This window comes from Helianthus annuus, chromosome 11, assembly GCF_002127325.2.
Source record: "Helianthus annuus cultivar XRQ/B chromosome 11, HanXRQr2.0-SUNRISE, whole genome shotgun sequence".
In the NCBI taxonomy this organism is placed as follows: domain Eukaryota; kingdom Viridiplantae; phylum Streptophyta; class Magnoliopsida; order Asterales; family Asteraceae; genus Helianthus; species Helianthus annuus.
Window position 1 is genome coordinate 49,546,126 of NC_035443.2, and position 17,197 is coordinate 49,563,322.

General features: G+C 40.7%; 1 protein-coding gene across 1 annotated transcript; it reads right to left on the reverse strand.

Annotated features, from left to right (window-relative positions):
- Positions 1 to 570: 570 nt before the first annotated feature.
- Positions 571 to 2,356, reverse strand: LOC110890219. The gene is made up of 2 exons (XM_022137812.2): positions 2,096 to 2,356; positions 571 to 1,104 (listed from the first exon to the last, which is right to left on the reverse strand). Exons 1-2 carry the CDS (start codon positions 2,352 to 2,354, stop codon positions 821 to 823), a joined length of 543 nt encoding a protein of 180 aa, XP_021993504.1. The 5' UTR covers positions 2,355 to 2,356; the 3' UTR covers positions 571 to 820.
- Between the last annotated feature and the right edge of the window lie 14,841 nt (positions 2,357 to 17,197).

A 17,197-nucleotide genomic window follows, 5' to 3' on the forward strand; every position in this document is an offset into this window, starting at 1 on the left:
TTAGGAGTAGGTCCATAGGATGTGTGAGTTATCTGTCCTAAAAGAAAATGAATTTTAATAATCTTAAGTATTTGCCATTGGCTGACAACAGTGCCAACTTCAAAAATAATCACCGATGGTCCCATCTTTTAACTTATTGGCCACCAAGAGACATTTTCTAACTGGGGTTCTCGATAGTGATTTGGGGAGGTGGTTTGTGGTGGTGGTGGCTGACGGCGGTGGTGGTGGGTGATGGCGAGTGGTGGTGGTGGAGTTGAGGTGGTAGCGAGTGGTGGTGATGGCTAATGGCGGTGGTGATGATGAGAGTGCCACATAAGCATCCACCTCATCAGATAAAATATGCTTGTGCCACGTCAGCGTCCACGTCACCAAAAAAACTAACTGGGTTAGAACTCAGTTAGAAAATGTCCGTTGGTGGCCAATAGGTTAAAAGGTGGGACCATCGGGGTTATTTTTTAAGTTGGGACTGTTGTGGGTCTGCCAATGAAAAATAGATGGGATTATTAAAATCCATTATTCCGTCCTAGAAAACTAAATCAGGTTTCACCAAGATGGCTCATGCCAATCTTATTTTGAGAAACTTATAACCTTATATAGAAATAGTTTATAAATATAAAACTTAACAACTTATACTACTTATTACAAGATCTCCGTCATCAGCAGCCCTTCCACAATGGCAGGTTGTTAACAGCATTAACCAGCCAAACAATACCATATCCCTACAACCCTACTCCAATTTATCCACTTCCATTTTACAAACTAAATACAAAATAACTTCTGCCATATTATTAGCATAAAGTGATAAACAAACACTCGAGATTCAGCCACAGTAGATTGGAATACTTGCGGGCCGATACACAAACGGTTTGACAGCATGCGAGTAGCCCGATACATGATTGTAACTAAATTTGACGCCTGAAAACCCGTCTCCAAGATGAGTGCAGTGTTCATGGAAACTGCTAATAGGCCTTGCCAAACAGGCATCCCACCTTTCACTCTCGGGCATCGTTTCAGCAACTGTGTATATCCCCCTTGAATTTGTAAAAGCTTGGTAATTTAAAACTTCCCCAGATTTTGTTATGCAAAGAACCGCAACCTCTGCACCTGTAATGACATAAATGCACCTGTTTATTGCAGGACTTAACCGTGTCAACTGAATCAAGATTCTTAAGATGTAGAGCCCGTGGGTTCATGAGAATCTCCACTTGGCCATAATTGGGCTAACCCGAATGGAAAGTTAAACAAGTTAAGCTTCGTAGATGTTAGATTGGGAAAAATTAGCGGCGTTAAATGGGCCTTGTTCATTGGGTTTTCGGCTCGAATCCGAAAATTTAACACCAACCCAAAATTGTGTCAGAATCCAAACACGACTCGTTTAACCTGAATTTTATTTATTTGCATATTATTAGTTTATTACTCTAAATATACAACCAAAAATGCAAATGCATATAAAACAATTACGTTTAAACTATAAAACCTATGGCTCATTCCTCGTTTATCTTTAAAACGTTTAAACTATAAAACCTATCGCTCATTCCTCGTTTATCTTTAAATATGGGTGTAAAATACCCGATCAGTTTAAGCTATAACATAAAAATCATGTTTTTTTCTATTTTTTTATAAGATAAACTAGTTAAACAGGTCTACCTACCCAAACAAGACCCGTTTAGCTATACATGTTCGCAGGCAGTGTTGGCCGGAATCACCATTTTTTGACCGATTAGCACAGGCTAGCAACTATTTCCTTGTTAGCAAAAAATTAACCAGCAGCAGTCGTCAATTTTTTCAATATGTTGGCGAAACTGACTTGAACTCACTAAAAACCCAAACCCGTGAATTTCGTGTTACCCTAGGTTTGGATGCAAGAAATTCACAACCTTTAGAAAAACCCTATCGAGTAAAATTGACTGAAATTCATGAACAAATACAAAGATTTTGAACTTAATTACACCAATAATAATATCATTGATTAAAGCACCGACAAATAAAAAGAAAAATTAAATCACCAATGCAGCAAACTACACACCAAATCACACAATCGCAAGCACATAAACCATATAAAAACAAGAACAGAGAGGGTTTGGTTGGTTTGGACCTTCTAAGACGTGATCTTCAGGGCCGACGGAACCATCGGCGCAGACGTCGCAGACAACTCGGCCGTGAATTTCACCGGTCCAAGCTTTGACGGTGATGATGAATGTGAAGATACAGAGGGTAATGAAGAGGTTCGCCATTCTTGATTTCTGCTGCAGTTGTTGTTTTCTTGATTTGTAGCAATGGCTTCGTACAAGGTAGGGTCGTCGGTCGTTATCAGAATGAGCCGGATACTTACGTACCGACCGGTCCACTTCCATTAATGTTCTTTTATTTTTCTATTAAAATTAAAATTGCATTCACCTAATTTTTTGCCCCGTCCGCGTTACGGGGACGTTAAGCTAAATATTTCTCTTAAAACATGTATTAATGTGTTTTGATTACTTGTACATACTACTCATTACTCTGTACTCATAAGGGCATGTTTGGCTAAGCTTATTAGAGTTAAAAAGGACTTTTTGAAAAATGACTTTTTGAAAAGGAGTTTTTTTAAAAAAAATGTTTGGATTAGCTTATGGGGTGGGTATATTGTGACTTCTTAAAAACTCCTTTTCATTCACCTCAAAAAGCCATTTTTAAAAGCACTTTTCAATTTCTCAAACACTAAAATGGCTTATTGGTTTTTTGATTAAGCCAATAAGTCAATAAGTTACTTTGAAAAGCTTAGCCAAACATGCCCTAAGTCATAATATGATCTCAAAAAAAATTACATCGAGTCAAACAATTAAAAAACAACACTACAATACTTTTGCTAAAAAAAAACTAAAACAATAGAGGGACTATAATTTTTAACTTGAGGCAAATTATAATTTTTCAGAACAAATGAGTGTGTGCTAGGCAGCCATCTCACACGAATAAAAATTACACCAAGTCAATTAATTAAAACAAAACACTACCATAGTTTTGTCAAAAAAAAAAAAAAAAAAAAACAAACTAAAACGATGACATTACTATAATTTTATACTGTGGGCAAAATCATAATTTGACAGGGAAAAAAATAAAAACGATGGCAAAACGGTAAATTTGAACTGAGAACAAAATCATAATTTGGCTGAGAGGAAAAAAAAACAAAACTAATGGCTAGACTGTAAATTTAAACGGGGCAAAATTGTCAAACCCTCAAAATCCATCCGCGGAGTATTACCGCGAGGCGTGTGACGACCAGGATCTTAGCCACTAATTATTTTGAACGGATTAATTATTGTCACAAATAAGGGTGTAATTAGCGGCCAATTTAAATTTTTCAAAACATAGTTTAAGTTTGCAGCGGAAAGGAAATGGGAGCATATCGTAATTTAAAACCACAAGTTTATTAACTGTGCAACTTACAAACCACGCACTCCAGCCGATTGCAATGTCCGTCCTAAACTGTTTCGAGTAACCTGCAAAGCATGCAGTAGGGTGTCAACATAAAGTTGGCCAGTTCACGAGTTGTCCAGTTTTAGTTTTCGAAAACGTAAGTTGTTTAGATATACCATTTATAATCACGTTATGGGGAGCTACCCCATCTGTAAGCTTACTAAACTGTTGATACCGAAACTGCTGACGTAAAGTTGTTGTGCCCCAAGTCAATGTCTATCATCATTGACCAAGTTGCAAGGTCTACTAGTTCACGCCCGATCCCCCGGTCACGGTGTGAGGTTGTCAAACCTAATAGCGTTATCAATTAATAACCCGTTCGCCCCCGGCGATTAATCGGTACTGTAAGCAGGGACTTAGTGTGATAGAGTTTCGTTTAGTTTTGCTAGTTGTGATTTATAAATAATATCCAAACGTATCTCCCCCGGAGATAGTAATTTAAAAGTACCCATTCGTATTTCCCCCGGAAATAATAGTTCGAAAGTGATTTTTCCAAATATGGCAGTTTGCCCGTGTAAATAATATCCGAGCGTATCTCCCCCGGAGATAGTAGTTTAAAAGTACCCATTTGTTTTCCCCCGGAAACAATAGTTCGAAAGTAAGTTTTCCAAATATGGCAGTTGTCCGTGTCCCTCCCTGGGACGCATGCTTTTAGTGTGTGAACTCACCTTGGTTTGCTCGGCAGACAATTTACTTGTGTTTGGTTGGTCAACCATACCCTATTATGGTTATATAAATTTATTAGGTTCGTATGCAAGTAGTGTCACATAAAATCCTACACGTATCTAACACGTAGCATATAGCATGCATGTCATACAAGCATACACGGTATTGGGCCTATTCTAGCATGAAAACAGTTAAACAGTAATAGCTAGACATTAATACTAGTACACAGTCCAAGACATCAGTTAACACATAGTACATAAGGCCCACCAATGTTATTGGGCCTGTCCTAATCACATGAACAGCCAACCAGTAGCAGCATGTAGTAAAGTTAAGCACATAGTCTAAACACGTCAATGCACATTGTGGCCCAGTAAATAAGCAAGGAAGCCCAGTCGAAACCGGATAGTCTCGACTCGAGACTATGAGGTCTCGAGTCGCAACCACTAGACTCCAAGTCGCGAAAGCTGGTCTCGAGTTGTGAATATTTGAGTCGCAACCGTAGCGGTCTCGAGTCCGGTCTCGAGTCGAGATTAGGAGATCTCGAGTCGCAACCTACCCGACCTCTAGACCCCTGTTGTTTGACTGGTTTCGAGTGGTCACTAAATGGTCTCGAGTCGAAACCGCTTGATCTCGACTCACAACCACTGTGGGAATCATCTAGAACCTTATCCATTTGTACGAACCAATCAAAATTCCTTAACATGTTTCATTATACCGTACAACAGTCAAATCGGATCAAAACGCAACAATTTTCAAATAATCATAACATCTTTAACTGTCTATCATTTAGGGTTTTCATCATTTCAAGCATACAAATCATGTCATTCCACTCCCAGTTCAGCATCCAAAATCTTTGAAAATGTAAGAAATATAATGGTGTTATAACAGCAACTATATGTCCATAACCCTATACACCTTTCATGTATGTGCAGTTAACATCTTTCATATTTTAAACAAACCAACAATAACAAATATATACTAAACAGTTAACATGTGTTTCTATATACCCATAGGCATCAAAACTCAATTTTTTAACAAAAGGGAAACATAGTTTATTACCAAACACCTAACATCTACGCTATCTATTGAACATCTTATCTTAACCATAACTTCCAATTTCATTCATGGTAACCCAAATTGTGTATCAAACTAAAAATCACAAGGGTACACAATAATAACCAAAAACCATGAACATCATGTTACCTAAAAAATATCAGTTGCATAATCAGCAAACTCCTCAATCAATAATAATAATCAGCACACATATGTCTTATATTCACAATCATCCTATACACTAAATCAGTTAGCAACTTGTGTAAACCAAAACCTTTAAGGAGCAAAGACCATAAAGGACACATACATATACTAACCAGGGGACTGTGGCGTCGGCTTGTTACTGTTCCTGACCTAAATCGGAACTTCGCCGGAACTTCGTCGGACTCGAACCACTAGAACCGACCTGAACCTTGAACCAACCCACGAACGGCATAACGCCGAGCAGAAACCCATCCAATAACTGAGCTAATCCTACTACTGCCATTGTCGTCGGCTGCCATCACCGCTGCCGCGAGGTTCCACCGCCGCCAGTTCAACCGAAATCCACCATTCCGCTGTCGTAAGGCGCCGTCAGAATGACGGTTATGACCGCCGTCAAACCACTGTCGCGACGCCGCAGGAGAGGGGTGGTCGGCCTCTCTTTCTCGTTCTTCGATTCTCTAGATGGGTGTGAGTGAAAATATAAGAAGAAGGGGAGGTTGGGGGTTTTGCGTGGCCGGAAATGTATCGCCGGACTCTCGCCGGAAAACGGCTCCGGCGGCCGGACATCAGAGGGGAGGCAGAGGTTGTGGGTTAGGGTTTTTAAGTGAAAAAAATGAGAGGGGAATGAGAAAGTGATGCTTAAATAGATAGGGTTTAGAGTGTAGAGGAGTTGGGTTGGGCTTGGCCCGCGTGTATGGATCCGCATACCTTAAGTGCCTAGCTAAGCCCAAAGCTCGGTTTAAGTCACGAACAAAATACGATCGAAAATCATTCCAGCTTTCGATAAGTTTTTATTTTCGATTCGTGTCACCCGTTAAACAAATCGTTCGCGGATCGTTAATAATAATAATAATAATAATAATAATAATAATAATAAATGTACGTATTCCCAAAATGCCCTTCTCTCGACAACGAGAGTAACAAGCTCGTCTCACGACGATTAGGATCAAGGGGTCGAGTTGTCACATTCTCCCCATGTTACAGGAATTTCGTCCTCGAAATTTAAGCAAACGTCATACACTACGCTCCATATGTATACATAGACTCCATTACCATTAGGGCTGGCAATTCTGACACGAACACGATAACACGACACGAACCTACACGAAGTTAACAGGTTTCGTGTTTGACCTTAACATGTTTCGTGTCTAAACAGGTCGACATGATAAGACCTGTTTAAATTTCGTGTCTAAACAGGTTAAAACCCATTAACCTGTTAAAACCCGTTAGTGACCTGTTTATAATTTTAAATTAAAAAATATATCAAATATGTGGGGTTAACATGTCATGTTCGTGTCTTAACAGGTCGCGTTCGTGTCTTAAGCAGGTCATATGATATGTTGGTAACATTTTCGTGTCTTAACAGGTCATTTCGTGTAACCTGTTTATTAACAGGTTCGTGTTCGTGTTTGGAAAATCAGACACGATAAGATTTCGTGTCGTGTTCGTGTTTACAGGTTTCGTGTTCGTGTCTTATCGGGTTCGTGTCTTAACAGATCGGGTTGACCCGATATGCCAGCCCTAATTACCATACATAGATACAAGCACTTTCACGGAATTTCACAGAACGAACATGCAAGCCACATAGCACATAAGGTCACATAGCACATAAGATCGTGTAGCCCAAGATACACAGTGTTCGTATGTATTTCACATAGCATAGGATTCCACAAATTTAATTATAACATCCAAGTAACGTACAGGAAAACCCGAAGTGTCATATTATCCCCAAGTTCAGGAAATTTCGTCCCGAAATTTAGCACACAGCCACTGACAAGCTAGTGTGTTTAAAAGTTTTCGTGGGGTGTCACATCATCCCCTTGTTGGCTCGAAATTTCTTCCCGAAATTTCAGTTGTAGCTTCAGTGCTGGAAGTAATGTTTGTAGACAACTTGGGATACGTGCGCATCAGCTGGTTTTCTCGTTCCCAGGTATACTCTGGGCCATGGCGCGAGTTGCAACGAACTCGGTCGATTGACATCTTGTTACACTCGAGGGTCGTGGTTACAACCGGTTCCTCAATAAGGTGATAGAGTCGAGTCTATTAACTAACATCGAATATTAACCAAAAATGGATAGGCATTCCTTGCGGGAATCGCAGTCTTAAAGGCATTCCTCCCAGGAACAGTAGTTTAAAGGTATTCCCCCGGGAATAACGGTTTGTTTGTCCATTCGTATTCGGGTGAGCAGCGATGCTCATGCCTAACTGTGAGCCAAAGGATTTGTGCCTAGCCTGCCATAACTCGGAGGCAAAACGTGGGTCTCGATCCAGGATAATAGAGGTTGGCACCCCGTGCCTAGCAATTGCTTCTTACAAGTAGTCAACTGCAAGTTTCCAAGAACCTGCCGATCCCTTGCTCACAAGGAAGTGCGCAATCTTGGTCAAACGATTTATGATCCCCCAATTTGGGCCTTGAGGTCGTGATGCACCTTGTCCGCGTCGGGATGTATCATGTGGACTTGTGTGCTTCGCCCATCACAAGCTCTCGAAGATTCCCGTAAGATGGAATCCAGATACATTCCATAAAGTAGTGAGCGCAATTGCCTTTGAGTTCGAGCTGCTTCCCATGCCCCGCATGGGCTCAGCCAAAGAATTTTTTTTTTGTCCGCTTGCAGAGTTTCTACTAGAGCGTTTCAGGTTTGATCAGGAGGTTCGAAGGAATGGTAAACTGTAGCACACCTACCTGCTTAGGTTTAGTCTCCTGTTGGCCTAGTTCGGATGATGCCTAAACGCGCATTCGTGATCGTTTAGGAGTCCGACCCCGTCGGTGCTGTCACGTGTTCAAAGACTGTGCTGGAGACTCTCGTGATCGGTGTAAATCGTGCAGTTGGTACCGTAATGTCTCCTCATTTTGAGCGCAAGGACTACGGCTCTGGTCCTGAACCGTGTGTAGAGTAGCCCCCTTTCGGGAACTTTGAGTTGACGTGAAACGCGAGCGATCGAGAAAATCGGGCCTTGCGATGCCAAAAGTCGAGCGTTGAAAACTTAGCGTAGAGCGGTTGTGTCGCAGAGATTCTAGGGTTAAGCGTGAGAGTCGTTCGGATCACCTACTGGTTCTCGGAGTAGGTTCAGATGTCGTCGAAGGAGTCAGGCGTCAGACTTTTGACAAGGTGGGATAAATTCGAAGTCGTGACTGGGTGTTGATCGTATCAAGTTCAAAGGACCGTGCTTGATATATTTTTACCTCTGGGGCATCCTTGGCTCGTTGCTCCAATGAGTAACGTTCGTAGAAAGTAATTCGTCCAAACGAAGGTTTGTGCATAATAGGGTAGGATAAGGATCATGGAATTCGTGAAGCATAACGCGGGTGGCAAGAAATTATGCAAGAAGGGTAGTCGCAATCAATGCGGTTCAACTTAGGGCAAACATAAAGGCTTTGGGATCAATAAGGATTTATCTGATGTTGATGAGGTAGCTGGTCGTACACAAGTTGCATGTGGTTAGAATAAAGAACGTCGCTTGCCGATATGGAGTGTTATGTCAATATGGTTAGCATAGTAAGAAGCAGCTAGAGAGGGATGGTCACCGTGCGGGTCTGTAGGTTTTAGGGACTACTAAGACGTCTGGCAGGATGTAATTTCTCAAATCACTAGGAAATCAAGCTTGAGTGTGTTGTTCTAAGTCGTGCGATTGAGTTCGAAGTAGCGCTTGCGTCGTCGAGGGGTTTTGATGTGAAGATGCGGAAACAAGCTTTCGAAAAATTTTGATTGAAGTAACACGTTGCTGAATTTCAAGAGCTAAAAAGTTCGTTGACTAAAGGTCGAGTTCGTTGAATTCACCAAACTGACGAGAGATCTGGTCAAGGCCCCTATATGAAGGAACGTGGATGTCGCGATAAAGAAACGCTAGAAGTGAGGATACCGCCCCAAACAATAATTGTTGGTTCGTACGAAAGCTAGCGAAAGGATTCACATGATCAGAAAAGTCGTCAAAGAATAACGACTCTTGGAAAATGAAGGATAAGGGAAGCATCTAGGCCACCGTGCTCGTCGATGGATTGTCTGGTTTGTGTCTTCGTTGTGTCACGCCTCCACATATGCCGTTTTGTAAGAAAGATATCAATTAGTGGGGTTTTGGGGCGTGCTGAGGTATAGGGTTGAACTGGAATAAAGTTTTACCACGTAATCGAGGAATTTGGGGAACTAGCTTCGTGATCGATGGAAGCGCGATACGATCGTTGGCACTACAATGAGAAGCATACATCGCGCATGCTTCTTGTGTTTGAGACGTGCAAACAGAAATCCGAAAAGTGTAGGCTTACTAAAGTGCTTTAAGAATCCATGTTATCGGTCGGATGAGGGAACGCGTTCCAACACTCAAGTCGGGAAAAGAAGTACGTGAATACAAAGGACGTGAATGAAGCTGTCGATCCTACTAATCTTGGCTAGTTGCTCCACACATGAAACCAAATAGTTGTGCTACTGTGCCATAGCGTTTGTCTCCCCCAATAACGCGTGATTTAGGATTTGCTCTCCTGCGTCGTTTTGCCCTCGAAACTTCTCTCTAGGATCCGCGGCGGGTTCCTAGAGGTTTATCGCGTCGGTTTGTTCTAGCCCAGAATGGGAATCAGAAAGAAAATGCGTGGGCGAGAGGGTTAGGGATAACTGGTTCCTTGCCCTCAACGTGTTGTGATTTCGAATCAGGGTTAGGAGATTCCACTCCCGCTTAGCGCACATCAGGGTTGCGTAGTTTTCGTATGATTCACAGTACTGAATACCAACTATATAGCTACGTATTTATGCACATATGCTACATATATACATACACATTTATACATATATGTGCACACAAGTAAATGCCGATGACTATGATTACCATGTGAGTACCTGAATCTGACGAACCTTGCAATCCGGAGTGTGGCGTCGTTGTGGTTTTCATTAAGGAACGGTTATAGTCTGGTTTCCGTATAAAAACATTTTTCATGTTAAAAATATTTTATATCTTAAACCTAGTTCACTATAAACAATGGCTCTGATACCAATCTGTCACACCCTCAAAATCCATCCGCGGAGTATTACCGCGAGGCGTGTGACGACCAGGATCTTAGCCACTAATTATTTTGAACGGATTAATTATTGTCACAAATAAGGGTGTAATTAGCGGCCAATTTAAATTTTTCAAAACATAGTTTAAGTTTGCAGCGGAAAGGAAATGGGAGCATATCGTAATTTAAAACCACAAGTTTATTAACTGTGCAACTTACAAACCACGCACTCTAGCCGATTGCAATGTCCGTCCTAGACTGTTTCGAGCAACCTGCAAAGCATGCAGTAGGGTGTCAACATAAAGTTGGCCAGTTCACGAGTTGTCCAGTTTTAGTTTTCGAAAACGTAAGTTGTTTAGATATACCATTTATAATCACGTTATGGGAAGCTACCCCATCTGTAAGCTTACTAAACTGTTGATACCGAAACTGTTGACGTAAAGTTGTTGTGCCCCAAGTCAATGTCTATCATCATTGACCAAGTTGCAAGGTCTACTAGTTCACGCCCGATCCCCCCGGTCATGGTGTGAGGTTGTCAAACCTAATAACGCTATCAACTAATAACCCGTTCGCCCCCGACGATTAATCGGTACTGTAAGCAGGGACTTAGTGTGATAGAGTTTCGTTTAGTTTTGCTAGTTGTGATTTATAAATAATATCCAAACGTTCTCCCCCGGAGATAGTAATTTAAAAGTACCCATTCGTATTTCCCCCGGAAATAATAGTTCGAAAGTGATTTTTCCAAATATGGCAGTTTGCCCGTGTAAATAATATCCGAGCGTATCTCCCCCGGAGATAGTAGTTTAAAAGTACCCATTTGTTTTTCCCCCGGAAACAATAGTTCGAAAGTAAGTTTTCCAAATATGGCAGTTGTCCGTGTCCCTCCCTGGGACGCATGCTTTTAGTGTGTGAACTCACCTTGGTTTGCTCGGCAGACAATTTACTTGTGTTTGGTTGGTCAACCATACCCTATTATGGTTATATAAATTTATTAGGTTCGTATGCAAGTAGTGTCACATAAAATCCTACACGTATCTAACACGTAGCATATAGCATGCATGTCATACAAGCATACACGGTATTGGGCCTATTCTAGCATGTAAACAGTTAAACAGTAATAGCTAGACATTAATACTAGTACACAGTCCAAGACATCAGTTAACACATAGTACATAAGGCCCACCAATGTTATTGGGCCTGTCCTAATCACATGAACAGCCAACCAGTAGCAGCATGTAGTAAAGTTAAGCACATAGTCCAAACACGTCAATGCACATTGTGGCCCAGTAAATAAGCAAGGAAGCCCAGTCGAAACCGGATAGTCTCGACTCGAGACTATGAGGTCTTGAGTCGCAACCACTAGACTCCAAGTCGCGAAAGCTGGTCTCGAGTTGTGAATATTTGAGTCACAACCGTAGCGGTCTCGAGTCCGGTCTCGAGTCGAGATTAGGAGATCTCGAGTCGCAACCTACCCGACTTCTAGACCCCTGTTGTTTGACTGGTTTCGAGTGGTCACTAAATGGTCTCGAGTCGAAACCGCTTGATCTCGACTCACAACCACTGTGGGAATCATCTAGAACCTTATCCATTTGTACGAACCAATCAAAATTCCTTAACATGTTTCATTATACCGTACAACAGTCAAATCGGATCAAAACGCAACAATTTTTAAATATTCATAACATCTTTAACTGTCTATCATTTAGGGTTTTCATCATTTCAAGCATACAAATCATGTCATTCCACTCCCATTTCAACATCCAAAATCTTTGAAAATGTAAGAAATATAATGGTGTTATAACAGCAACTAACATCTTTCATATTTTAAACAAACCAACAATAACAAATATATACTAAACAGTTAACATGTGTTTCTATATATCCATAGGCATCAAAACTCAATTTTTAACAAAAGGGAAACATAGTTTATTACCAAACACCTAATATCTACACTATCTATTGAACATCTTATCTTAACCATAACTTCCAATTTCATTCATGGTAACCCAACTTGTGTATCAAACTAAAAATCACAAGGGTACACAATAATAACCAAAAACCATGAACATCATGTTACCTAAAAAATATCAGTTACATAATCAGCAAACTTCTCAATCAATAATAATAATCAGCACACATATGTCTTATATTCACAATCATCCTATACACTAAATCAGTTAGCAACTTGTGTAAACCAAAACCTTTAAGGAGCACAGACCATAAAGGACACATACATATACTAACCAGGGGACTGTGGCGTCGGCTTGTTACTGTTCCTGACCTAAATCGGAACTTCGCCGGAACTTCGTCGGACTCGAACCACTAGAACCGACCTGAACCTTGAAGCAACCCACGAACGGCATAACGCCGAGCAGAAACCCATCCAATAACTGAGCTAATCCTACTACTGCCATTGTCGTCGGCTGCCATCACCGCTGCCGCGAGGTTCCACCGCCGCCAGTTCAACCGAAATCCACCATTCCGCTGTCGTAAGGCGCCGTCAGAATGACGGTTATGACCGCCGTCGAACCACTGTCGCGACGCCGCAGGAGAGGGGTGGTCGGCCTCTCTTTCTCGTTCTTCGATTCTCTAGATGGGTGTGAGTGAAAATATAAGAAGAAGGGGAGGTTGGGGGTTTTGCGTGGCCACAAATGTATCGCCGGACTCTCGCCGGAAAACGGCTCCGGCGGCCGGACATCAGAGGGGAGGCAGAGGTTGTGGGTTAGGGTTTTTAAGTGAAAAAAATGAGAGGGGAATGAGAAAGTGATGCTTAAATAGATAGGGTTTAGAGTGTAGAGGAGTTGGGTTGGGCTTGGCCCGCGTGTATGGATCCGCATACCTTAAGTGCCTAGCTAAGCCCAAAGCTCGGTTTAAGTCACGAACAAAATACGATCGAAAATCATTCCAGCTTTCGATAAGTTATTTATTTTCGATTCGTGTCACCCGTTAAACAAATCGTTCGCGGATCGTTAATATTAATAATAATAATAAATGTACGTATTCCCAAAATGCCCTTCTCTCGACAACGAGAGTAACAAGCTCGTCTCACGACGATTAGGATCAAGGGTTCGAGTTTTCACAAAAATCGTAATTTAGCTAGATCAATGAGGGGAGTGTCAAGCAGCTGCATGATACTTAAAACAAAATAATTCCATAGTTTTGTAAAAAAAAACTAAAACAATGACACTACTATAATTTTAAACTAGTAAACCGTAATTTGATTTGGGGCAAAATTGTAATTTGTCAGGACCAGAAACAGTAAACTGATGTGTGTTGGTGTGTATATAATTTAGATATATAATTAAGCCCTTTTTACACCTTTAGCCAAGTTTTAAATTTATAAAACACGATATTTACTAACACTAAACACACATATGGGCAAGTGCACCCATCGTGGACGTAGTATAGTGTTGGTAAGATACCGAGGTCGTCCAAGGACACAAGAGCTTTTAATACCGGTTTATCCTCAACGTCTAATCAAATCAAAAAGTGAGAAAAATGTTTTTAAACTAAGAAAATAAAAACTAACTAAATGCTGAAAAATAAAATAAAAATAAAAACAGATAGACAAGATGAATCACTTGGATCCGACTCGTGTATTAGTATAACCTTTGATTATTTTCGCACTTTTGCACTTGTTTAAGAGATTATCTTAGTTATTGTAGTAGGCCCCTCTTTTGAAGGCGACGTTACCCTCAACCCAGTAGTTTGAGTCAGCAAGGATACAATCCTAAAGGGTCGGATTATTGGAAGATAATGAATTAAGTTATTAATGCAAATTATGGTAGGCCCCGCTTTTGGCGGTGACGTTACCCTCGGCTAAATAGTCTGAGTCAGCAGGGATACAGTCCTAAATAGCCGGGTTATAGTATCAATAGTAGTTAACTTATGAGGGGGTTAAAGAGTTTGGATCCCCGCCATCCAATACCTATGGGCATTGAAGGAGATCCTACTAAATTTGACCCAGGTCCCAAGCAGGACCTCTAAACGCTGAACAAGGGCAAGACCCTTACCAAACCGTTCCCTTAACCCCCGACCAGGTAGCCAACATACCTCCATATAGACCGTGGAGATATGAATGGTGAAAATCTTTTATTTTATATAGACAGTAAAATAATGCCAAGACACCACGGACAAACAATAAGGAAAGATCACCTTCAACATAAGCAACTAGTTATTAAAGTCATTAATACAAAACCAAATAAAAAGTGCAAAAGATTAAAAATAAAAAGTATTATACTAAACACTTGTCTTCACCAAGTGATGTAAGAGACTTAGGCAAACATGGCCTTGATTGTCAAGAACTCTTACGATCAATCTTGGATCCCGAGACGACTCACACACTCTACGATGGACAATGGATGATGGTGGTGGATGATGGTGTTATGGTGGTGGTGGGTGGTGGATGAGGTGTGAGAGAGGTGGTGTGCCAAGGGATGAGATGGAATGAAACCAAGCACCCCTATTTATAGGCTGAACAGAAGGCTGGGCACGGCCCCGTGTCCGCTGGACACGCCCCCGTGCCCGTCTGACAGTCTCTCTCCTCATTAATTGTAATTCGCAGTTACAATTAATGCGCCTGCTGTACTTTCACCACGCCCCCGTGCTCACTGGACACGGCCCCGTGGTGGGCAATGGAAGCTTCTACAAGTTTGTCTTTTATGCTGCTTCTTGGGCACGGCCCCGTGCTGGCTGAGCACGGGGCGTGTTCAGGCTTCTGTTTTCTCTTCTTTGCTTTGGAGGATGCCTTTGAGGGTCCGGGCAGCCTTCTTTTATTCCTTTTCTTGTATTTATGCTAGAATTAGTTGTCTTTTTGCTTCTTTTGTGAATTTGAGCTCATTTCATCCTGAAAATACAAAAGGAAGACAAAAACACTCTTTTTCCAACATTAGTACTTAAAAAAGGTTAGTTTTATGCCTTAATTGATGTGATTTATATGTTGCATTTTACACACATCAAATACCCCCACACTTGAACTTTTGCTTGTCCTCAACCAAAACTCTTTAAATGTGGCTTACACTCCAAATGGAATAGGTAGAAGAGAATGTTTTTGGTTTGTCATAGAGTGTCGGGAATCCAAAGATCTTTTTAGGTTTTATTTTTATTTATTCACAATCCTATTCGTTATGATTTATTGAGAACGTCTCATAGGATAAATTACTTATTTGGGCATAACATGCCTTTTTTAAAATTCTATTTATATACAAGTTCACATACCTCACGGGATAAATCACTCAACACTCGGCCGTAGGTGTATTTTTAGTGAATCACTCGAGAGCGGCATGGAACTCACACCTTCCATAGGCTTGCCAAGCAATCAATCGCCCTCCTTTTTAACTTTTTATCTTTGTAAATATCAAGAGGACTTTTTGAGTGAAGGGTTAGGCTTGGGTTAAAGGTGGGTGGTTGGGTTAGTGGTTAGTAAAAGGGCGAAAAGCGTAAAAAGTGTCGGTTTTCGAAAATATTTTTTTTAGTGACTTTTTATTTTGAAGTATTCCTCCAAACAAGCTTTTGTTTGTATAGCTTTGTTTGTTTTTAACTTCATCATTATATATATATATATATATATATATATATATATATATATATATATATATATATATATATATATATATATATATTTAGTCACATAAAAGAACGAGCTTGCGAAAAACCGAGCTTTGTTACTAAAATAAGGGGTGAAAAAAAAATAAAAAGGTTTTTGGTGGGTAAAAAGGGTTTTTTAGGGTAATGAAATGAAAGGTTTAGGCTCAAAGGGGTTAACTAGGGAGATTTTGGGTAGGTGGTAAAAAAAAATTGAAAAATAATGGTGTAGAAAGAAAAATGGTTAGTCCTAATGCCTCCATCATTTACTTACTTGGGTTTAAGTTGGTAAGGACCGGGAATGAATCGACGTGGCAAGTTCTAGAGTTGTAAGAACCAAGCGGCTGTTCACACAAGAAACGAAAAATGAGCATTTAGTCTAAAGATGTAAATTTGTATGCTCAATAAAGGCTCAAAACTCACTTTTGTGGGAATGGGTTTTTAATGTGATCAAGTCTATATAATTAAATTTTAACTAGACTTGTTATGCCGTTTCGTAATTTTCTTATGTTGGTTCTTGTATCACGACGCTTTCGGTTGTAAATTTTATAAAAATATAACCTTATTAATCTTGTGATTCCCAACTTAGACTTTAGACAAGTAAAAATGAAAGGATTTTTGAAAAAAATTTGGGTGTTTAGCGGTTCCAATAGAGTTTTGTGTAAGGCTTGTTGTTAGGACTTGCAAAATTTCAAAGTGTTAGCTTCCCCCCCACACTTAAATTACACATTGTCCTCAATGTGTCCCAAAAATAAAATTTTAGGTTGATTAGATGTGTGGTGTAGTGTTAAAAAGCAAAGATTTATGTTACTCGCAGTCTGGACACGGCCCCGTGGTGACCGGGCACGGCCCCGTGGTCAGGTGCCAGTAACAGAAATTAAAGAAATGAGACAGAAGCCTGGACACGGGGGCGTGTCTGGTGAACACGGCCCGTGTCCAGTTACCTGAACTGGGTGTTTTTCTGCAGGTGGCTCAGCACGGGGCCGTGTTGGTTGGGCTCGGCCCGTGTTGAGCCTTCTGTGATGGAGATTTGTGTCGGGTTGCTCTGTTCTTTGTGCATGGGGCCATTTTTCTCGTTCCCTTTTTCATCCATTACCACCATAAGTGTGTTTTATTCCTCAATAACCATCAATCTTAGAAACCATCATATCATTGCAAACATAGAGAATTACATATAGTTAAATAACTAGGGGGATACATGAGGTTATCATAAAGGTTCTACTTATTTAGGAAAATTTGGGGAATAGCTTCCCG